The sequence below is a fragment of the Engystomops pustulosus genome, chromosome 10 (assembly GCF_040894005.1).
Source record: "Engystomops pustulosus chromosome 10, aEngPut4.maternal, whole genome shotgun sequence".
Taxonomy (NCBI): Eukaryota; Metazoa; Chordata; class Amphibia; order Anura; family Leptodactylidae; genus Engystomops; species Engystomops pustulosus.
The window spans coordinates 9,620,848-9,646,131 of NC_092420.1; the positions used below are offsets into that span (position 1 = coordinate 9,620,848).

Sequence of the window (25,284 nt, forward strand, 5' to 3'; positions counted from 1 at the left end):
AGCGGAGCAATAAAAAAAAACTTGATCTAGAAGCTGTTCAGCTGCTTGACAACCTACTGGTAGTAGTTTATTAGGCCAATTTCTGATGACAGGTTCCCTTTAACTGCATAGAAAAAGGTGAAATAAGGTTCGTCGGAGGTGGTAGTGCTGTGGATAGGCATAACTCTATTTTATGCCTGAGCAGGGTACCATAAGGTGCCGCCTTCTAGGATGGATCGCCAGTCCACACACTCGTCAGGCTCTTTATTTGAGCTAGTAATAGTAATAATCTTTTGGGGCAGTAATAAGGTCCTTGCGCCAGTTTTCTGTTGGACTTTCTGCGTTCCTTTCAGTGCAAACTACTTGCACAGGTATTTAAGAAGGGTCCGCGCCCACATATGTGTCGTGGCTTCAATATTCTCCATGCAACACTGATTTCAACACTGAACTCATTAGCATAATTTTCAAAGTAGATTTTGAAGGAAGGAGGCCATGGATAACAAATACAAGACAATTACCACAGTCTCGGTGCCTGGATCTATGAGTAATGTCCCTGGTTTATCATGAGGGATTTTGATGGTGGATTTCCTCTTAACAGACAGAACAATACTTGATGGTTACAGTACAAGAAATAGAGCTCCGTGGTACAGTCACAAAACGGCAGAAGGCTTGGTGGTTACAGAATCTCTAAAAGAACTTACGTGTGTTCACAGGGCGGCACGGTGGTTCAGTGGTTAGCACTACAGCCTTGAGTCCTGGGTTCAAGTCCCAGGGTCAAAATCTGCAAAGAGTTTGTATGTTCTCTCCTTGTTTGCGTGGGTTTCCTCCGGTTTCCTCCCACACTCCAAAAACATACTGGTAGGTTTAGATTGTGAGCCCCATGGGGACAGGGACTGATTTGGCAAGCTTTGTGCAGCTCTGTGTGCACTATATAAATAAAGGAATTATTATTATTATTATTCATGATGGGAAAAGAATTGGGTTAGTCCCTCTCATACCATCGATACTTGGGGTGGAATGTATCCATTTGCTGCTTACACTGGATAACAGAAGATTGCAGCTCATGATGGTTTGGCACAGTCTCAGTCTCTGGTCACACATTGCAGTATTTTCTGGGGGGTTTCTCAATCCAAGGTCCGGTCACACAGCAGGAGGAGGCCTGGTACTGCTTACAACTAGCCAGTTCCTTGGACGCCATAGTCTCCAGCTCTGCCAGAGCACAATGCAGGTGAACATGTACAGACCTCAGGATTATGTGGTGCACCAGCTGCACCCTCCCAGACCGTGCCAATCTGTGCCATGCCCTGCAATCTTTAGTCACATGACTGATATTGCAGCCACATTTCCTGTGTAATCCTGTGATACAATGTTGCACAGCGACATTGCGATCTTTGTATCATTACATAGATCAAGTCTTAAAGGGGATGTCTGGGCTTTCAAAACTTGGCCACAATGCTGCGTTGAGTGCCCGTTTCGTTTCACAGGCCACAGACGTTCATTTGTCTCGTAGCCTGTGTGCAGCACTCTTTTCATTTCTCTGTGTTTGCGTGGGTTTCCTCCGGGTCCTCCGGTTTCCTCCCACACTCCAAAACATACTGGTAGGTTGATTAGATTGTGAGCCCCATTGGGGACAGGGACTGATGTGACAAGTTCTGTGCAGCGCTGCGTAATCTGTGTGCACTATATAAATAAAGGAATTATTATTATTATAATTATTATAACCGTGTGACCAACTTCAGGTCATGTTTATGGTTTCTTGTCAGGATTTTCCTCCAAATTTTGTCCATGATTCATAAAACCATTTTAGATTTTGAAAGACCATGCTGTGTGAATATGGCCTTATAACAAAGAATTGTCATAAATGTTATCTCCCTGTAAGGACATGGACCCCTATGGTTCAAATGGACTGATCTCAGATATTATGAACCCAATGGAGATCTTGGATTATCCCACTAGTGTAATAGGGGGGAGGTCCAGTTCTCTAATATGTACTGTACTAGATTGTCAATGGGATTTCCCACAGCGGCAGCCGCTCTCCAATCACAGCTCATTCACAGTCTCTCAGCAGACAAACAAGATAAGACCCGGCCCCGCCCTCTCCCATAATGTGACACTTCGCCTCAGGTAATATGGCAGCTAGAAAGTGACACAGCACATCATGTGATATGCCCTTATCCCCGCCTCCTTCTCCGCATCCACCAATCGACGTGGAGAAGTAGGAGGTGACGTCAGCAGCCCCATGACTGCTTGTCACTTCCGCTGGGAAGAGAAGGGTTGGCAGGGAGGAAGCGGAGAGCAGCAGCGGCGGCGGCAGAGCACAGCACAGCGGGCCCGGAGGAGGACAGCAGCGGCCCGGCACAGCGCGCACAGGCCCCCGGCATCTACTCACCGCGGGTAAGAGGAGCGGCGCCTCCCCGGGGAGGGACGGTAGGCAGAGGAGCGGCCGGGGGAGGCCCCATCCCAGTGCACGACCCCCGGGAGGCCCGAGACATACAGGAGGCCCTGGGCGGGGAGACCCCGGATACACTGATACATCACCGCCGCATCCACAGCATCACTGCCCGGGAGCAGCGCCCGGACATCCCCGACCCCATCCCCATGTATCCCCGCCCTGTCCCTGCCCGAGCCCACCCCATACCGCCCCCTACAGGACGCCCCGCACACTGCCCCACACATCACCATGTACAAGAGTATAACTACTATAATACTGCCCCCTATGTACAGGAATATAACTACTATAATACTGCCCCCTATGTACAAGAATATAACTACTATAATACTGCCCCCTATGTACAAGAATATAACTACTATAATACTGCCCCCTATGTACAAGAATATAACTACTATAATACTGCCCTCTATGTACAAGAATATAACTACTATAATACTGCCCCCTATGTACAAGAATATAACTACTATAATACTGCCCCCTATGTACAGGAATATAACTACTATAATACTGCCCCCTATGTACAGGAATATAACTACTATAATACTGCCCCCTATGTACAGGAATATAACTACTATAATACTGCCCCCTATGTACAGGAATATAATTACTATAATACTGCCCCCTATGTACAGGAATATAACTACTATAATACTGCCCCCTATGTACAGGAATATAACTACTATAATACTGCCCCCTATGTACAGGAATATAACTACTATAATACCGCCCCCTATGTACAGGAATATAACTACTATAATACCGCCCCCTATGTACAGGAATATAACTACTATAATACCGCCCCCTATGTACAGGAATATAACTACTATAATACCGCCCCCTATGTACAGGAATATAACTACTATAATACTGCCCCCTATGTACAGGAATATAACTACTATAATACTGCTCCCTATGTACAAGAATATAACTACTATAATACTGCTCCCTATGTACAGGAATATAACTACTATAATACTGCCCCCTATGTACAGGAATATAACTACTATAATACTGCCCCCTATGTACAGGAATATAACTACTATAATACTGCCCCCTATGTACAGGAATATAACTACTATAATACTGCCCCCTATGTACAGGAATATAACTACTATAATACTGCCCCCTATGTACAGGAATATAACTACTATAATACTGCCCCCTATGTACAGGAATATAACTACTATAATACTGCCCCCTATGTACAGGAATATAACTACTATAATACTGCCCCCTATGTACAGGAATATAACTACTATAATACTGCCCCCTATGTACAGGAATATAACTACTATAATACTGCCCCCTATGTACAGGAATATAACTACTATAATACTGCCCCCTATGTACAGGAATATAACTACTATAATACCGCCCCCTATGTACAAGAATATAACTACTATAATACCGCCCCCTATGTACAAGAATATAACTACTATAATACTGCCCCCTATGTACAAGAATATAACTACTATAATACTGCCCCCTATGTACAAGAATATAACTACTATAATACTGCCCCCTATGTACAAGAATATAACTACTATAATACTGCCCCCTATGTACAAGAATATAACTACTATAATACTGCCCCCTATGTACAAGAATATAACTACTATAATACTGCCCCCTATGTACAAGAATATAACTACTATAATACTGCCCCCTATGTACAAGAATATAACTACTATAATACTGCCCCCTATGTACAAGAATATAACTACTATAATACTGCCCCCTATGTACAAGAATATAACTACTATAATACTGCCCCCTATGTACAAGAATATAACTACTATAATACTGCCCCCTATGTACAAGAATATAACTACTATAATACTGCCCCCTATGTACAAGAATATAACTACTATAATACTGCCCCCTATGTACAGGAATATAACTACTATAATACTGCCCCCTATGTACAGGAATATAACTACTATAATACTGCCCCCTATGTACAGGAATATAACTACTATAATACTGCCCCCTATGTACAGGAATATAACTACTATAATACTGCCCCCTATGTACAGGAATATAACTACTATAATACTGCCCCCTATGTACAGGAATATAACTACTATAATACTGCCCCCTATGTACAAGAATATAACTACTATAATACTGCCCCCTATGTACAGGAATATAACTACTATAATACTGCCCCCTATGTACAAGAATATAACTACTATAATACCGCCCCCTATGTACAAGAATATAACTACTATAATACCGCCCCCTATGTACAGGAATATAACTACTATAATACCGCCCCCTATGTACAGGAATATAACTACTATAATACTGCCCCCTATGTACAGGAATATATCTGCTTTCAGTTTCGCTTCTGGTTTTTGGTGCAGTTGCACAATGTTGGTTCTTTGTGGTTGTACCCGGGTCTTTGTTGTGGAGATGTGTCGTGACATTTGCAGTCTGTATATTGTACTGTTATCATGGTGTCTGGTGAATACTGTTGTACACTCCCCTTATCCTGAGTAATACAGATCTATTAGATTGGGGGGCACATGACCCCCTATAACTTGGCCGAGCCCCTCGTCACATTGCAGCTATTACACGGAGTGGCTGCGCTTTTTGTTCTGCTCTCGGTGCCAGTTCACATAATGCAGCATATGGCGCCTATTGATTTACATCAGGGGGGAGGGGGAGGTGCGGTGGTGGTGGTTGGGGGTCTTCCAAATTTTGAGTTTCTTCCTCAGTCAGCTGCACACACATTTGACCCTTTCATTCCTCCTGTGACTTTTGGTTCATCTTAGTTTTTCCTTTGTCCTTTCCTTGTTCCCTGACCCCGCCCCTTACTATTTGCTTCCTTGTAACTTCTATTAGTAGATGGCGGTATTATTTTATGGCACGGCAGTGCTCGCCTCCTCTGGCCTCTCCCGGTTGGGGGCAGGGTCCTTCCTCCTCTATACTTCCCCTTTTTCTGCAATGTGAGCACAGTTACATGGGTTTGGTTCGCTTTGGACAATCCACGTTTATTAAAGTGCCCCCTACTGGTCTGATCAGTGTCCTGCAGCTCAGCTTCAATCTGTGCTTGTGTTTATTTTCCTGCAGCGCCTCCACTGGAGAAATGAGGCATTACACAGAGTTTAGTGGATGTCTATGATCAGACATGCTGGGTCCTCCAGACTCTCTTCTCAGACTGGAAGCTAGCATTGGGTATTTTCACTGGAGAGATGTGTAATCAGACCTTTGTGTATGTTGTTAGTAGCTGCAGGACTGTGATATATGGATTTATATTCCAGGTTTCTAGCTTCTCCAAGTGCTCTTGGGTTTTGTCCTCACACTGCTGTGCTCTGTAGCCGGTATTGGGTATTGTCCCTGGAGAGATGTGTAATTCGATTTTTATGTTTGTTATTAGTAGCAGCAGGACTGTTATTTTATATTCTAGGACTGTTCTTGGGGTATTTCCTCACACTGCTGTCCTGTTAGTTTTCTGCATTGAACCTTTCTGATGTATATAATTTCCAGATTTGCTGTGGCAGCGCATTTATTTGTTATTTTTCAGACATATGTGTATGAGAATGTCAATATAACTTGTATTACTACTGTATTAGGTGATGTGTGCAGAGCACAGCAGTGTGAGGACAGGTGCTCAGTGCACTACAATGCTGGAATATAAATACATGTGTAATCAGACCTTTGTGTATGATGTCAGTAGCATCAGGACTGCGACATATGTATTTATATTCCAGGATTGTAGTGCACTGCAGGGGGATATGTCCTCACACTGCTGTGCCCTGTGCCCTCTGCAGCCAGTGTTATGTAGTGCCCTGGAGAGACATGTAATTAGACCTTTGTGTATGATGTCAGTAGCATCAGGACTGCGACTTGCCAGGGGCACTAAATAAAACTGGCTGCAGAGGGCACAGAGTACAGCAGTGAGAGGACATACCCCCCAGTACACTTAAAGAAGCTACAATCCTGCAATATAAATGCATATTTCACAGTCCTGCTGCTACTAACCTACACAAAGGTCTGATTTCACATCTCTCCATGGACATTACGTAACAGTAGTTGCAGGGACCACCGAACACAGCAGTGTGAGGACACAACCTCAGTGCAATTGGAGAAAACACAAAGGTATCATTACTCTGCTCTCCAGGGCCTCTGTATGATGATTACTGCTGACCGGTTCCCTGTTGTCTTGTGTTTTCTCATCTTTCTCTCAGTGGTGACAGGTTTAACCTCTGATTATAATAATATACAGACCACATAAAGGTGAGAAAACCACCAGTCACCTCCTCAGAGACGCCTCCACGGCCTAGATGTCCTGTGAGGGGGAACTTTAGGCCTTGTAGTCCATAGCATCCAATCACAGCACAGCTTTCATTTACCCAGAGCTGTTTATGAAATGAAAGCAGATCTCTGATTGGCTGTTGTGAAATTCAAAGCCGGTGGTTGTTTTGATTAACCAGGCCTCATGTCTGAGCTCCCCCAACAACCAATCAGGTCACTGCTTTTATTTTTGTGAGATGGAAATACTTAGAAAATCGCTGGATATTTATGGATCTTATGCAGAGCCGCAGCAGTGAGACATTTATACAGATTGTATTGGAAGACTCCTTAAACGTGTGATTGTTGGGGTCCCACCTGGGGGCTCTGCCCCCTCCATGATGTGTACCCGACACATAGGGGGGGATTTATCATAGGTTTCTGAGGTAAAACTGTTCTAGTTGCCCATGGAAACCAATCAGAGCTCAGCTTTCATTTTATAAGCAGCTGTGGGAAAATGAAAGCTGAGCTCTGATTGGTTGGTATGATAAATCTCCCCCATAGAGGGGTTACATCATTACACTGATCATGAAGTGGTCCCTATATGTCGGACACCACTAGACCAGTATCCAACAGTAGCGCCCCCTGCTGCTGAATCTTTTGTGCTGCATGTTCTGGACAATGATGTCAGTAACTTTGCAGCAGGTCATAAATGGAGACCCCAGATGGGGTTGTGGGGGTGGATCAGCCCGGTGCATGACCTGATGACATGTGACTTGATGTGTCGGCTGTGCTGCGGGGGTCCCGTCACCCCGGGGTCTCCCTGCGTGGTCCGCTCCGGGCTCTCCCACCCGATGATTCGGCCTCTTTGTTGACACGTGCTGTCCCCTCCCTTGTGACTGGAGCAGCTGATTAACCACATGATTCTCCGTACAATAATCAAGTCTTGGGGTTTTGGAGGATGAAGCCGGCTGCCCAGGTTTAACCCTTCCAGTGACTGGTTCTGCTTTAGGTGCTGGTGCGTTTAGGTGGCGTCTTTTTGTTCTGATTTTAATCTATCATGTATTTGGTCTTGTGGAGATGAACCTTGGTGCCATTTGGGATGTGATGGGTCTTCCTCATGCCCTCCAGGCTGCCTGGCATAGGCGCCTGCTGGAGGTTGTAGTACTGACACTGGGGGAAGGTTGGGGGTCTTGTCTGTCCATTGTCTGCCATATTCGCGCTTCTTGCCCTCCTGGACTCTGGGATAATCAGAACTGGAAGTCTCCCCCCAATCTGCACATGCGAATTGAGAAGCCCACTCCACTTCGAATGCTGTAATAGTGTATCCATCCCTGTCATCCTCCTCTTACACCCGTGCCGCCATCATGTATACATACCGCCACTATCGAGATTTCTACTGCAACGGCGAAGATCTAATTAGACTCTGATCCTGGCCGCTCAACCGCTCCGATCCCAACGCATCGATTGGCCACGGGATCTGGTTGGTTATGTATTGGTAGGGATCTCCATTATATATACTAATTTGGCAAGCTCTGCGCATTATTATTTATTATAATTACTCCAATATCATGCCATTAAAAAAAATGTATCTAGCCCATAAAAAATTTGTAACTATCAGAAACTAAAGGTGCTGAAGTTTATGGGAAAAAAAATTGGAAAACTCATAATTGGTTTTTCAATAAAAATTTACATGATCAAAAAGAAAAGGTGCTGAAGCTTCACAGGCTGTTACACTGTGCAGGAGCACTCCACCTTCCCTTCCCACTGCTGAAACTTCCAGTGCTGCAGTGAGATTATATCTGGGTGGGGAAGTGCTACTGCACAGTGTAACGGCTTGTAAGGCTACAGCACAGAGGGGCTCTGGTAACGTCCCGAGGAGCCCTTTGGGATCATTGCCATAATTTTAACACTTGGTTATAGAAGGAAGGAGGCCATGGATAAGAAGATCAGCACAGTAAGTGCACTTGGTTTATTATGATCGGATTTTGATGGTAGATTACCCTCAAGGGGTTAATCTTTGGGCGTTGTTATTCCTGATGGCAAATATAGGAGCAGAACTGGATCATAATAAGGGGTTTCGGGGGATTTCCAGGTAACTAGCACCTCTTATATCCTGCGTAGAGGAGCGCTGGTGTTTATCCACACCCTGGACGGGAGGTGCGGCGCGGGCTCTGGCGTCTCCTCGGATGACCCGCAAGGTGACTTTTCGTTTATAGTTGTTTTTCACATGGATTGTTCACAGTTGTCTCAGACAGGGAGATAACACGGTAAATGCACCTTTAAGGTGTGTATTAATTCTTAAAGGAACATAGAGATTTTTAGGCCCAGGGGCCACACACAGGCAACACATTTAATGCATAAGACTGTGTAATATCTCTAGAATCTCCTCCTTCTGTCTGGTGATTGTCCTATAGCTCAGGGCTCTATGGGCGGCCGCCTGGCATTGAGCTCTCTGCGATGTCCATTATTCATGCCGCCGGCAGAACCAGTGTATGATCGTTTGCGCGACCAATTAACATCTTATTTGGTTTACAGCCGATCACTGAGGCTCGGCCCCGAGAACAATGGCGGCATTGATGAGACGTTCACAGCAAGTAACTTCTCTACGGACAGGAGATGCTTTGATTTGGGGAACTGTAGATGACAATTTTTACACATTTTGGGACTGATTTGGGGTTTATAGACTTATATTTCCAGAGTTATATCACCTCCCAGGCAGACTGGGGATGTGTCCTCACACTGCTGTGCTCTCTGCATTGAAGTGTCACACAACCCCATTCCTCTGCCAGAGCAAAGTATAGCTCCCACAGCCAGGTCTCTGCATAGAGATCCTCTGTATAATGCAGATCGGTCAGTAAGAATAGCTTCTTGCCCTGCTTGTCAGGAGAGGAGCAGAGCCTCTGCAGTACATGGCGGCATAGCTGAGAGCTGAGAAGACTCCTCCTGTAGGGGAATTAAGAGTGGCGCTATCTATAGTATCAGCTGCTGGAGGGGGCAGGAGACTGGTGTGAGCTCTGCACAGAATCAACCGCCCTCCCCCTCTGACCACTCTTTAATTCTATGCAGAACATATCCTTAAGAGGGGGAAGGAGACTGATTCTGTCCAGAGCCTACAGAGATGGAGGGATCAGAGCCTCTACAGTTATTCATGTATTGCAACACATCGGAAACTAGATAAGCAGCTGCCAGAGGGGGAAGGAGACCGATTCTGTCCAGAGCCTACAGAGATGGAGGGATCAGAACCACTACACCCCCTGCAGGATGAGTCTTCCTAGTTATTCATGTATTGCAACACAACGGGAACTAGATAAGCAGCTGCCAGAGGGGAAAGAAGACTGATTCTGTGAGAGTTCTATAAGTGTTGAGAGGGGGATAGAGATTGATGCAAACAGGGACTACATTGGCAGCTGCAAGAGGGGGAAGTAGACCATTTTTTTTCGCACAAAGGACGACTCCAGATATAACAAGATGTTATGAAAAAAAGTTTCTCTTATGACTCTGCAGCTTGGTTTTCTACACTGTAACTTCTGAGTAAAGTTGACTTTTCCCCCTTATTCTGACCATCTTTCTCCTATGTGAGTCAGCAGCGCGTGCCGCTTGGCATTGGGTGCAGTGACTCAGCCGGGCAGGGACTACTCCGCACATTCCTGTCTTCTGTCCTATTGTCAGGAGGAGCCGGTGACCGCGTAGCTGAGCTCTGCTTCATGGCCCGGTGTGTCTCCTCTGCAGCTGAGAAGGTGATGATGTATTTTGGGCGGTTCTTTGGTGTTTTTCCGTTCCTCACTTCTTCTGTGTTTTCGCTCGCCTGGACTGATACATTGTAACAGAATTCGGCTCAGTCAAAGTTCCTTGTGTAGTAAAAGGCTGGTGTGACGTCCTTATTACTAGACTCTTGAAAACTCTGAACTCCACTTCTCATGCTACTTCCTAGAAGTGTGACAGAACGCCCCTCTTCAAGAATGGGACAGCGAGGGGGGGGGGGGGTGTTTGCGTAATTCTACTTAATAACCCCCCGAACACTATTGTCAGCAGTAATCTGTGTCACGCAACTAATGCCGGATCTTGGGGAATGATGGGAGTTGTAGTTTAAGTCTCTCACTCTAGACTAGAAATTTAAAGGGTAACTCCAGGAACCACCGCCTCATGAGCTCCCTATGCTGCTGTATACAGAAGAGCTCCCCCTGCTGGAGCCTTGCAGAGGGGCTGTTATTACATAGATGTAATGATTCATGTTGTAGCTTGTGCTGGTTGTAAGGACTCTGGGGTAAAGGGAGCCCCTAAAAATGACTGTACAGATAAGTCAAGGACTAGACCTGGATTTGTTACAATGTGTTGCTGCAGTAAGATCATAACTATGAATTTCCTTATTGTAACATTGAGGTTCTGTAAGGTTCTCGTATACTTTGTGCTTCTGTCTTATTTTACAATCGCTGCTCACACTGCACATGGATTTGTTACAATGTGTCGGCACGGTAAGAGACGCCTTATTAGTGAAAGAAATTGAGATTCTGTGGGTTTCTCATATGCTTTGTGCCTCTACACCCTGCAGTCTCTACTTGTAGTAAGTGAATAGAAACCTGTTTAGACTGTCAATCTAACTTTATCACAGCTGATGGTCTGTTACAATGTGTTGTATTAGGTCAACATATGAAACTAAGCAAAGCAGGTCTGCAGGCAGGAAGTATTTCCCTACACTGATACATTGTAACAAGTCCCTGAGCTGTGTGTGTGTGCAGGATCCTTACTGCAGGTACTGAAGTATTGGACTGTCTGGATGATCTGCTGGTTCTGATACTTGGATCGGATCTGAATTGGTCGTCTTCCAGGTTTAGTTGGGTATATTTAGGACCAGCGTGTTTATGCGAGGGTCACGTTACTCCTTAGGCACAGTTCCTGGAGAGAGTATTTTAGGTAGTGATGACCCAGGGGGGATGTTTACATGGCCAGACAAGTATACAAACATTCAGAGACTATTTGGACCCTGAGCTGCAATACCAGACACTGCCTGTAAGCAGGAGGGGCGCTGTTTTTGCACACTTTTGTGCTTATACAATGTTGCACGCATACGGATTCCTGGCACAGCTGACCGCCGCCATAAGTGTTTGCCCCCGGTGTGTGAAGGGCTCTTATGCCAGGCCGGGCGGACATTCCTCTCCCGCAGGTGTGACGGATGAAAGCCATTTCCATTCAAGTGCCTCCGAGCCCTCAAAGCTTTGAACCTTGGTAATTACTCGCTGTTCCCGAAGACGCGCTCCTTTAATTCCTTTCCCATGCCCTGTGATTGCCTATGGAGGGGGAGGGGTGGCGGATACAAGCGAGCGCTGATTGGCCGGCGGGTGACGGGGGAACATAATTCCAGTGCAAAAAATAACTACAAATCAAAATTCTGCTACAAGCAAGAAACGGCTCTTTACCTCGAACGTCTTGCGGAGTGAATGTAAATGTAAAGTCTGCGCTCAGCCTGCAGGAATGTTGAGCTGCAGTACCGTGTGTGGCCTCAGTGTATGGGGGGGCGCTATACACTGTTCCTAGAATTCCCATATGAGATCTGCTGTATAGTAGTGATCCTGGAGGGCTTGTACTAGGCATCTCACCTGCAGGGCACACAAGGACTACCTACCTATCTCTCTCCCCCTGCTTAGCACTCCGTGAGCAGGTAGGTAGGTATGTGCGTGTGTACACATCACCTATAGACACCCCCTCCCTTCTATAGCTGTTTCCCGGTTGGTGAATGATTAATATCTGTGACGTCACATGTTATTACCTGACACCGCGAGCTGATGTGCATCTCCAACAACAACAACTTGTTTTTGTACCATCCGATACAACATGAACAAACCTGCTTAATATATCTCTACAGCCCTCCTTAAAGGGGTCGTCCACCTTAAGCCAAAACTTGTACTTGTATATAGTTTGCGTAATGAATATTTATACAATTCTCCAATATACTTTGTGTCAATTCCTAACTGTTCTCTAGATCTCTGCTTGCTGTCATTCTATAGGAAGCTTCATTGTTTACTTCCTGTGGGTAAACACCGACCCAGGTTCATGTGATGTCACATACTTGTACAACGAGCCGTGCACCTGTGTGACTTCACATGACCGGGGATATAACGAGCCGTGCACCTGTGTGACTTCACATGACCGGGGATATAACGAGCCATGCACCTGTGTAACATCACATGACCGGGGATATAACGAGCCGTGCACCTGTGCGACATCACATGACCGGGGATATAACGAACCGTGCACCTGTGCGACATCACATGACCGGGGATATAACGAACCGTGCACCTGTGCGACATCACATGACCGGGGATATCGAGCCGTGCACCTGTGCGACATCACATGACCGGGGATATAACGAACCGTGCACCTGTGCGACATCACATGACCAGGGATATAACGAACCGTGCACCTGTGTGACATCACATGACCAGGGATACAATGAACCGTGCACCTGTGTGACATCACATGACCAGGGATATAACGAGCCGTGCACCTGTGTGACATCACATGACCAGGGATATAACGAGCCGTGCACCTGTGTGACATCACACGACCAGGGATATAACGAGCCGTGCACCTGTGTGACATCACATGACCAGGGATATAACGAGCCGTGCACCTGTGTGACATCACATGACCAGGGATATAACGAGCCGTGCACCTGTGTGACATTACATGACCAGGGATATGAGCCGTGCACCTGTGTGACATCACATGACCAGGGATATAACGAGCCGTGCACCTGTGTGACATCACATGACCAGGGATGTAACGAGCCGTGCACCTGTGTGACATCACATGACCAGGGATGTAATGAGCCGTGCACCTGTGTGACATCACATGACCAGGGATATAACGAGCCGTGCACCTGTGTGACCTCACATGACCAGGGATCATTGTCTATCCATGGGAGGTAAACAATGGAGCTTCCTATAGAATGACAGGAGGCAGAAATCTGGAAAATCACAAGGAATTGATGCAGAACGTTTATCGGAAAATTGTTATACTTTTCATTACACAAATGGCAATTATTTGCGAAATGTTTACAACACAAGGTGCGGCCATGTGATCTTCACCTAGTGTTATGTACTGTCCCTGGAGACATGTGTAATGTTGTGTATGTTAGTAGCAGCAGGACTGTGGGATATGGATGTGTTTTCCAGGATTGTACTGGGGCTTGTCCTGACACTGCTGTGCTCTGTGCTCTGTACTGTCTGTGGATTGATGCGTTTCCCTGTAAAACCTTTCTGTGCTGTAGACACCAGTTTGTCGTCTTCCTCTTTCTCACATTCTGGTATTTCCCGTGACCTCGCTGGTGTCATCACATGAATGGGCACTGCCCCCCCGATCCTGTGTCCTGCACATTCAGTCCTCGCTCACAGTCCTCACATCATCCATCTCTTCTTATAAACCACATTAAAATAAATATAAAGAAAAAAATATAAAATTCAAATGGATAATAAAGCAACAAAAAAAAAAAATAAAGTAAAAAAAATAATTGTTTTATTAATTCCCTTGTATTACATTGCGGTGCTGTTTGCACCAGGTATCTATATAGAGATAATACTCCGCCGCCGCCTCCTGATCTGTAGATCTCTGAGCACTTGGTCTGACTGATTGTGTGGATAGGGGGGGGGGGTCCCTGCATCATTATTGTCACCACCTCCTTATGTACCTCCTGTGGGGGCTCAGAGTAGTGGTGACCTGTGTGTACTACTCCTGTCACACCAGGGACTCCTGCTCTAGTGGTTGCTGGGGGTCCTATGGTACGTTGAGGTCAGGGGTCAGACCCCTCCATGTGGATTATATTGTCTCCTCCCGACTAATCTTCCTCTCTCCTTCCTTCTCCTATACAGATATTATTATTATTTTTGAAAGATGACGTCCAGGAAGAAAGTTCTTCTGAAGGTCATCATCCTGGGAGACTCCGGGTGAGTGCACGGGCCATTACTGGGGTCTTATATGTGGAGGGGGGGGGGGTACCCGCCGGCTCCTCTATTGTATCTGTTGTAGGTTATTGGTGTATTCTAGTCATTGTATGTTGTGGTTGTTCTGAATTTAGTTTCAGCCGTGAAACTTGTATGATTGCTGCAGGATTGTAGCACCTTCCTCTCCTCTGCATCGCTCAGACCCCATAGAGGAATATGGAAATTTATCTAATCCCTGTATATTTTTATTTTTTTACTTTTTAGTGTTGGGAAGACTTCGCTCATGAACCAGTATGTTAATAAGAAGTTCACTAACCAGTACAAGGCCACGATCGGCGCCGACTTTCTGACCAAGGAGGTGATGGTGGACGACCGGTTGGTCACAATGCAGGTAACGAGGGTCTGACTAAGTGTCTCTTAAAGGGACGGTGTCCCTCAGACTCGTACTGACTGGGTGAAGTTGCACATGTCTAGCGCAGGAGCAGCAAGGCTCTAATCAAAATCTACCATTAAAATCCATCCTGATAAACTCCAGGAACTGTGACTGTGGTATCTTCTTATATTTGTTATCCAATGGCCTTATTCCTTCTAAAATCAACATTTTAAATTATGCTAATGAGTCAGAAGGGCTTCTGGGGGTTTTACCTGAGTCACTTCATGCTGTTGCTTCACAGCACTTCCCCCTCCCTCTGCCCGCTGTATTCTCACACAGTGGGAAGGGGAAGTGCTCCTCCACGGCCTGTGGGGCAGCATGGAGGGGCACAATCTCCCCCAGGAGCCCTTCAGGTTAATGAGCATGTGTTTAAAAGTTGCTTTTAGAAGGGAGGAGACCTTGGATAACAAATATAAGATTCCCACGGTCACGGTGCCTGGATCTATGATGGATTTTCATGGTAGATTTAAAGGCAATGCACTATTGTGTCTGACATCTACATCTCTAGACTTATAGGTTGTGACTGTCACATAATTTCCCTCGTTGAAGCAGCAGCTTTTTCCTATAAGGTACTGAAGTCATTGCGGTTTTTGGCCATTTCAGATTCATTAGAGATTTAGCCACTGACCTGCCTAAAAGTTGTCGCAGTCGCTACCCTCCTCTCCTCCCAATCTGGTAAATGGTTACTCAGGGGTTAAATGCTTTTGTCCTTGACTCATAGCCCTGGGCATGGAGTTTCCAGCCCAGGTGTGACAGTGGGTCACATGTGTAGACCCTTCACCCTTTATCACATCCATACAATAAGACAGTCTTTTAAGATTGGCGCAAAGGGGGGGGGGAGGGGGAGGTATTGTAGAGCTATGAAGCCCCCCCCCTCCCCCCTCCCCTGCAGTCATGACTATTGATACATTTATGATGTGATCTATTCATTGTGAGAGGGGTTGAGCTGCAGTACTAATCGCAGCCACTATACGATATAAGGCGCTGTGAAGGTACTGATCTGGCACACGGATAACCCCATCTATGGCTTCATAGCCTGAATCATCCGCTTTCATCTCTACATGCGCCATTCCTCACCCATCTGGCTCTGTGTATCCGCCGCCGCTCCTGCTAATCCCTAAAAATACTCTTGTCGGAGCTTTGGCTTCTGTAATCTAGTATTGTTCCCGTCTCTATGGAAACTGTTCCTAAAGAATTGACGTGACACTGAATGTCCCCACTTTTTTTTTTTTTTTTGCTGTTTTCGCTTTGATCAGCAGTTTTGGTTCTTGAGATGTTGCAGATGTAGGCACGGCTGGAGCTGAGCTAAGTGGTGCAATAATCTGCAGTGTTATATCCCTTTAAATTAACCTTGTGAGCGTTTTGTGTCTTGCAGATATGGGACACGGCCGGGCAGGAGCGCTTCCAGTCCCTGGGGGTCGCCTTCTATCGAGGTGCTGATTGCTGCGTCCTGGTCTTCGATGTCACCGCTCCCAACACTTTCAAAACCCTGGATAGTTGGAGGGATGAATTCCTCATCCAGGCCAGTCCCAGGGATCCCGAAAACTTTCCATTCGTTGTCCTGGGAAACAAGATAGACCTTGAAAACAGACAAGTAAGATTTGGGGTATTCGTGATGATGGGACTGAGATAATGGGGCCTTGTGCTCTATTAGAGGGCGGCACACGGAGCAATTACTACATTTTGGTTGCAGGAAACCTTTTCATTTTGGTTATCCTTGTATTGCTAAATGAAGGAAACTGTCAGCAGGTATGACCATGATACAATTCTATGAAAAGCATGTAGCACTACTAGAGCCCCTCACCTGTACTGAATGGCCACTGTAGCTTTCAACCAAAATCCTGCTTCAGATTTTACCCAAACTATGGAGCACAATGCTGACAGCACAGAGCACAGCAGTGTGAGGACACCTCCCCAGGTCACTTGGAGAAGCTACACAACGTACACTAAGGTCTGATTACACCTCTCTCCATGGACAATGCATAACACTGGCTGCAGTCTGTATGGTCACTCCTGCTGACAGGTTCCCCTTTGATGCAAAAATATATTGTAATGTAAAACCAATTGTTTCCACAGGTCACCACAAAGCGGGCACAGGTGTGGTGTCATAGCAAAAATAACATCCCTTACTTCGAGACCAGCGCTAAGGAGGCCATCAATGTGGAGCAGGCTTTTCAGACCATTGCACGGAACGCACTTAAACAGGTAAAATCAGCCGCTGACGCTCTCTCCCTCCGGTGTAAGGCTGCGTTCACACTGGTGTAGCCGGGCGGTCATATTGGATGCATCCTGGAGAGGAGGAGGGGTGAGAGCTGTGCACTCTCTCCAGTGCACACGGGGGAACATGGAACATGCTGCTGGGAGCCTATTGCAGTCTATGCGGACGTGTATATATGTCCCTATAATGGTTGTGTGAGTGCAGCCCAATACTGTACGGAGGCCTGTACATACTTGCAGGGAGTATACACTTCTACAAAGGTTGTGAAAATTAGAATTTTTTTTTTCTGCCTGAAGCCACCACTAGATGGCGCTCACTGCTGATGGAATTTATGTAGCTTAGCACAGACTTCAATGGCAGATGTGTATAAATCTATCCTAGTGGCAGGAGCAGTTGAAAAGAATTAAACCCTATTTCTTGTGGCTGGAAAGTCGCTTTACAGAGTGCAAAGAGGACCCTGGTATATTGTCAAATGAAAGGGCTTGTCCTAGTGATAAATCTCCTTGTTTATAGTGCAGATCATAAATTTAAAACAGTTTTTTTAATCTGCTGTTAAAGTGAGATCTTATTAATACTGACTTTTTCTTATCTGGCGCCCCCTGGTGTTGAAAGTCTGGTGCAATGTATGTCCACCTCTTGAGCTGAGTGCTGGCGGACGCACATACTCACAGTCCCCCACAGATTGGCTAGCCGGCAGTGCAGAGTGCCTATAGGAATAGCTTCTTGCCCTGCTTGGCAGGAGAGGAGCGGAGCCACTGCAGTGCATAGTGTACAGCTGAAAAGACTCCTCCAGCAGGGGAAGTAAGAAGTGGGCTGTAGTGTCCGGGAAGGAGACTGTAACCGCTCTGGGTTCAGAGTTCCAACTCCAGCAGCTGCCAGAGGGGGAGGAGACAGATTCTGTCCAGAACCCACCCCTAGCAGCAGCTCATAGGAGGGGGAAGAGCGTGTCTATAGCCCACCCCAAGTAGCTGCCAGAGGGGGAGGAGACAGATTCTGTCCAGAACCCACCCCTAGCAGCAGCTCATAGGAGGGGGAAGAGCGTGTCTAGAGCCCACCCCAAGTAGCTGCCAGAGGGGGAGGAGACAGATTCTGTCCAGAACCTACCCCTAGCAGCAGCTCATAGGAGGGGGAAGAGCGTGTCTAGAGCCCACCCCAAGTAGCTGCCAGAGGGGGAGGAGACTGATACTGTCTTGAGTCCAGTTGCCACAGGGGGAAACAAAAGACTATTTTAAGAAACGAAAATTAAGTCTAATCGTTCGCTTCTTCTTTTCCCTTTCCAGGAAACAGAGGTGGAGCTGTACAACGAATTCCCAGAGCCCATTAAACTGGACAAGAACGACCGGGCAAAGACGTCTGCAGAGAGCTGCAGCTGCTGAGGGGGGAGCAGGCGATCCCGAGGTCCTTCACTAACAGATATCACACTTAGGCCTTCGAACACGAGACCCTTCCCCCTCCTCCTCCTCCTGCCCAGAGTGTAAAGGATAAATATTAATCGCCTGCACCCTCTCCAGCTCCCAGGCACCGGTCCAAGCGGAAGCAGACACCTGTATAATACAGCAGCAACTCCATCACTACCCCCCTCCCCCTCCCTGTGGACTACGCGCCCATGTTGGGTTAACCCTCGCCCTGCCAAGCGGCCTGCAATCCTCAGCGTTGCAGGCCTCCTTGGGCGGCGCCGACCGGTTAACGCGAGATGCATATATACTGTTTTTTGTTGGAACATAACTTAATTTTTGTGTCTTTTGTGGAGAGACGGGATTTTTTTTCAAATTTTTTTTTTTTTTTGGTTCTTTTTACAGTTTTTTGTGTATAATTAACCTGATATGACATGAAGTTAAATAAAACCTTTTAATTGTTCCGTGTCCCGTTGAAGGCTCTCGCCAGGAAGGCTGCATATCCCATCATACCCCTCCCCCCTCCTCTGCCCTGCCCCCCCCCCCCGGCCTTTGAGTTTTGTATCGTTCTCTGTTAATCGCTTTATTACTTTTAACTAATCCAAACTTTTTACAGAATCCATTTATTGTGTAAGGCTTCATTAGAGCAGGAAAAAAAGTCAGAATCTTATAGTACATGTTAATATATGCAACCGATTAAATGTATAAATTAGTATAAGAATATTATTATTTTTCTTTTTTTTTGTGATTTAAGTGTTAAAGGACCCGTACAAAAAATTCTGGACGCCTCCTTTAAGATCCGCAGCTTTTCGGCTTTTGTTAGGAGCAAGTTCTGGTGGTCTTCATCCTCCTCCTGCTCAGCGGGGGCAGTCACTATCAATATTCGGCCAATCTGGTTCAATGGGAGCTAAACCCCGCCCCTGAGGAACCAGGCTTTCAGTTGATAGGCTGAATGTTGACCCTGCCTACATGGCTGCCTTCACTGTAGTCAATGGGGTACAGTTTAAAGAGACTGTTACTCCATTCATGTCTCGATCCAGACTGTCTATAGCTCCGTGACCACACTTAGGTCTGTAACAATGATGTGAATATTGGACTTGGTATTATTACGTCGTCTTCTTTTTAATTTCCTCTTTTTGTATATTCTTTCCATGTCTGCAGGGGGGGACATTTGCTCAGATATGGGGAATAGATTTCCCCAAATATCTTGTAGAGTTTGTGCAATTCCCGATCCTGTAATGGGTTTCATTCACTGAACACGCAGGTAACATGTAGTATTAGATGCCCCTCCCCCTTTCCCTAGCCCCACCCCTGAGCAGCGGTTCAGACTCTCATTGGTATAAAACCTCGCTTCCCTAATGTCTCTGTTTTCTTGAGTTTGTAGCTCGCTCCCCTATAGCACTTCTATCTTTAATTTTTTTATTTTTGGTTAGATTTTTAGTTTTTATTGTTTTGTTCTCTCTCTCTTCCATGCAGTCTGCATTCTCATGTGTAGGCTGGGTTCTTCTGTAAAGATGAAAATGATGCCAATAAACTTAACAAGAAAAGATTGTGGTTGTGTGATCTTCTTGACATCCTACTCTAGTCACATCCAAAGCAGCATTCAAATCTCTTGTCTTGAGGGGGCAGAACCTCACAGCGCCCCCTAGCGAGCAATTCTTGGGTCAGTCTGAGACTTTACAGAGCATTTTCCTGAGAAATTGTCTTGTACATTTTGTGCTGCATTATTATTGGTTGCTGTGACTGCATTTGTCACCTATACAGCGCCCCCTACAGCAGCCGGAGAAGCTTCATCTTGCATAATGGACTTTACCGGTACCAGGTGCATCAGTCTGTAGAGGAAGGAGGGGATCAGCACAGGTTAAAGGACACCTACCTTCTGATGGTAGGTGGCTTGTAACCCGCTAAACACCAAACTATGTTTACCTAAAATACTTATGGACCTACATTGTAGCTAATATGCTAATTATCTGCTGAGGCTGCTGCGGCGCAGAGCAGCCTCTCTGAGCAGTGGGTGCAAAGGCTAATGGACACCTACCTTCTGATGGTAGGTGGCTTGTAACACGCTAATCACTAAGCTCTGTTTACCTAAAACATTGTTAGTAGCTAAAATGCTAATTCTAGGCAGAGGCTACTGCGGCGCGCAGCAGCCTCTCTGAGCAAAGGCTAGTCCCCGCCCCAGTAGCCTCTGCCAATAATTAGCATATTAGTGCAGTTTAGAAAGTATTTTTAGGATGATGTAAAAATAGTTTAGGACTTTGACATGTAACTAGCCACCTACCATCCGGATTCCTTTAAGAGGAAAAAGTGAAAGTTACATGCGGTTTGGGAATGGGATTGAACTTGCCCGAAAAGATGGGTTTTGAAAGTCCAATAACACAGGGAATTGCTGCAGCTCGGGAGAAGTCCTGGAGATGGAAGTAGGAGGTTAGAAATAAGGAATACAGTAAATCTAAGATCACAGGAGAAAGGAAGAGCACAGGCTGAGCGATAACTGCGAGGCAGGAGGGGGCAGCACTGTGCAGAGCTGTGAGGATGAGGGTGATCAAGTTGAATTGGATACAGAAGGTGATGGCCACCAGTGCAGTGATACAGAACAGAGACATGAGTGTAGGGAAGGGATTGATGGACCATTCTGGCTCCTACTTTAAGAATAGATTGGAGAGGAAAGAGTTTAGTGAGTGGAAGTACCGGGGTTACAGTAGCTGAGACCAGAGGAAATCAGTGCGACAATTGGTGTTTTATAAGGTTTTTCCGTGGTCAGGGAAGGACAGAATTTTTTTTTTTTTATTTTGAGATGCAGGACCATGCAAGTGCTTGTATGGAAGGCTGGAGTCCAACACAACCCAAAGACGGTGGGCCTGCTGCCCTGGAGCTATGGTGATGGCGCACACAGAGATGGAGAGGTCAGGGTTGGGTTCGTTAGTAGATGGTGGAAACACAAGAAGTTTTGTTCTTCCACTAACCGAGATGGGAAGAAAACCAAGGGAGTGCAGTGTCCTACAGGCCAATAGAGCGAAACCAACTGAGAAGCAACTGGTGGTCTACAGTAGGGCAGCACAGTGGCTCAGTGGTGAGCACTACAGCCTTGCAGTGCTGGGGTCCTGCGTTGAAGTCCCATCCAAGTCAACATCTGCAAAGAGTTTGTATGTTCTCTCCATGTTTGTGTGGGTTTCCTCCGGGTCCTCCGGTTTCCTCCCACACTCCAAAACATACTGGTAGGTTGATTAGATTGTGAGCCTCATTGGGGACAGGGACGGATGTGACAAGTTCTGTGCAGTGCTGCGTAATCTGTGTGTGCTATATAAATAAAGAATTCCCGTATATTCCGGTGTATAAGACGACCCCCCTACGTTCCTGTTAAAATATAGAGTTTAAGATATATGCGCCGTATAAGACTACCCCTTTTCCAACGCATACAAAACACGGTAAAAAAAAACAAAACAGATTTGAATTTAACATTTAATTTGAATTTAATTTAATTTGAATTTAGCCAGCTCCCCCTGTATTTTCCAGCCAGTCCCCCCAGTATACAGCCAGTCCCCTATATATAGCCAAACTGCCCCCCCTAGTATACAGCCAGCCCCTCTGTATATTGCCAGCCTGTACCCCCAGTATACAGCCAGCCCCCCTGTATATAGACAAAACTGCCCCCCTAGTATACTGCCAGCCTGTACCCCCAGTATACAGCCAGACCCCCCTGTACATAGCCAGACAACCCTCCCCACACCCCAAGTATACAGCCAGCCCCCCTGTATATAGACAAAACTGCCCCCCCTAGTATACTGCCAGCCTGTACCCCCAGTATACAGCCAGACCCCCCTGTACATAGCCAGACAACCCCTCCCCCCCACACACCCCCAGAATATAGTCAGAAAGCTCTCCCACCCCCAATTATACAGCCTGGCGGCCCCCCCAGTGTGCATCCTTCCGCCTCCCCCTGGGGCCGGTCGAAAAAAAAAACAAACAGCTTCTCACCTTCTCTCCGCTGCTACGCTCCGGCCGGCGGTGACAGCTCATTGAGCGCTGGCGGCTCACAGAATATGACGTCAGCCGCGTGCCGAGGTTATATTCTCTGCGTCACCGGCGGCCAGAGCGTAGCAGCGGAGCTTCGGTGGATCGCGGGAAAGGTGAGAAGCTGTTTGCTTTTTTTTTTTCGACCGGCCCCAGACTCAATTTCTGAAAGTTCAAAAACATTACCGGCGTATAAGACGACTCCAGACCAGAAAGAAGATTTTTCAGTCTTCAAAAGTCGTCTTATACGCCGGAATTTACGGTATAATAAGACCCCTGGAGACCCCCCTTCACTCCAGAAAAACCTATACCCACTGCTGGGCCACAAATTAACCAATTCTCTGCATGCACTAAATATTAACCTTGATGAGCCCAGGATCCATTGAATAGATGTCACACGTTACATGACGCTGCCTCCTAGTGGCAGAAAAAAATGCAGCAAAACTCGCATGATTCCTTGTCATAGGTTTCCTCTAGAATGTAGATGATGTCTTGTTCTGTTTTTTTTTTTTTTTTTTTTTTTGCCCAGTGTAATAATTTTCTGACTATAGCCCCCCCCCCCCCTTAGTTACTAGTGAAGTAATGATGGTGGAACCCCAGAATGATAAAGTGGTGTTAGTGATGGAGACCTGCATATGACGGCGAATGGTGAAGGACAGATGGAAGATGCTTGGAATAAACTTTATTGGAGGTGCGGCTGCATAGAATGACTTCATCTTGAAAACTACCTGCAGCCGCCACTAGGTGGAGCTCTCTGCATACAGACTCATACAGCAACCACTGAAATAATAATAAATAATAATTCTTTATTTATATAGCGCCTACAGATTACGCAGTGCTGCACAGAGTTTTGCCTGTCCCCATGGGGCTCACAATCTAATCATCCTACCAGTATGTTTTGGAGTGTGGGAGGAAACCGGAGGACTCGGAGGAAACCCACGCAAACACGGAGAGAACATACAAACTCTTTGCAGATGTTGACCTGGATGGGATTCGAACCCAGGACCCCAGCGCTGCAAGGCAGAAGTGCTACTCACTCTTGAAGTTCATATAGATGAACTGAGGGAGATCCCACAATCAATCGACTAATTCAGGCTGCCCCTGACACTAAAAGCCATAAGAACAACGGAGCAGTCAATATTGGCTGATGGAAGGGGGGTCCTGAGTGTCAGATCCCTCAGAGATCTGAAATTGATGTCCTATATCAGGGGTGGCGAACCTATGGCACGGGTGCCAGAGGTGGCACTCAGAGCCATTTCTGTGGGCACTCAGGCCATCAGCCCAGGACAGAGTTCACCAAACAGGACCAAATCCACCAAACCTTCCTGCAGTCCCAGGTAACTTTAGAGATGCCACTCTCAGCGCTATTTTTGAGCGACACTTCATTGGCTGATTGGAACTGCAGAAAAGTGAGAAGGTGTGGACAGGGCTGCAGTATCTTTTTGAGGTCCCCCTGCTGGACCCTTCATTCTTTCTCTACAGAGAGACCCTGGTGAGAAGCTACGACGAGAGTCTAAATTTGCACTCTTTCCTTCGACTGTATTGATGGCCTCAGGCAGCCGATACGATTGAAAGATGTGGAAGAACAGGTAGCTATACGTTACTGCTTAAAATGCCTTTTTGGCACATCAGGGTAAATAAGTGGATTTTGGTTGTAGCTTGGGAACTCGGTCTCTAAAAGGTTCGCCATCACTGGCCTATATGATCGACAGAAGTTGTAATACGTCTGTATGGTCAGTAGCTCCACCTAGTGGTTGATTTAGGAAGTCAGAATTCCATTAAAGGGGTCGTCTACTTTCAGCAGAAGGGAACGTGAAAAATACAGATGCAACACAGGTGTCAAACATGTGACGTCCGTATTTGCGGATCAGTTACTTAGTAACACAATCATGTGACGCTCCAAAGGATTGGAACAAACTGCTGACACCATTTACCAGCTGAGGATTTGTGAGAGACAGACCCACAGCTCAGAAAAGTAAAATATACTGAATATGCCCTGACCGCAAAAACAGACGAGGCATCACCGTGTGTATTATCCTGTACTGTGACATCACCGTGTGTATTATCCTGTACTGTGACATCACCGTGTGTATTATCCCTGTACTGTGACATCACTGTGTATTATCCCTGTACTGTGACATCACTGTGTGCATTATCCTGTACTGTGACATCACTGTGTGTATTATCCCCTGTACTGTGACATCACTGTGTGTATTATCCCCGCAATGTGACATCACTGTGTGTATTATCTCTGTACTGTGCCATCACTGTGTATATTATCCTGTACTGTGACATCACTGTGTGTATTATACCTGTACTGTGACATCACTGTGTGCATTATCCCTGTACTGTGACATCACTGTGTGTATCCTGTACTGTGACATCACTGTGTGTATTACCCCTGTACTGTGACATCACTGTGTGTATTATCTCTGTACTGTGACATCGCTCTGTGTATTACCCCTGTACTGTGACATCACTGTGTGTATTACCCCTGTACTGTGACATCGCTGTGTGTATTATTTCTGTACTGTGACATCGCTGTGTGTATTATCCCTGTACTGTGACATCGCTGTGTGTATTATTTCTGTACTGTGACATCGCTGTGTGTATTATCC

General features: G+C 46.2%; 1 protein-coding gene across 1 annotated transcript; it reads left to right on the forward strand.

Annotated features, from left to right (window-relative positions):
- Positions 1-2,209: 2,209 nt before the first annotated feature.
- On the forward strand, positions 2,210-20,199 carry RAB7A (RAB7A, member RAS oncogene family). Its single transcript, XM_072126622.1, has 6 exons — positions 2,210-2,373; positions 14,536-14,610; positions 14,872-14,998; positions 16,416-16,634; positions 17,117-17,245; positions 18,539-20,199. Exons 2-6 carry the CDS (start codon positions 14,558-14,560, stop codon positions 18,632-18,634), a joined length of 624 nt encoding a protein of 207 aa, XP_071982723.1. The 5' UTR covers positions 2,210-2,373; positions 14,536-14,557; the 3' UTR covers positions 18,635-20,199.
- Positions 20,200-25,284: the final 5,085 nt, after the last annotated feature.

Excerpts from the sequence above, each read along its gene's own strand:
- RAB7A (XM_072126622.1), top strand. The coding sequence starts at position 14,558 with ATGACGTCCAGGAAGAAAGTTCTTCTGAAGGTCATCATCCTGGGAGAC. Across the intron at positions 14,999-16,415 it reads ACCGGTTGGTCACAATGCAG|ATATGGGACACGGCCGGGCA; the intron begins GTAACGAGGGTC and ends TGTGTCTTGCAG. Across the intron at positions 17,246-18,538 it reads CACGGAACGCACTTAAACAG|GAAACAGAGGTGGAGCTGTA; the intron begins GTAAAATCAGCC and ends TTCCCTTTCCAG.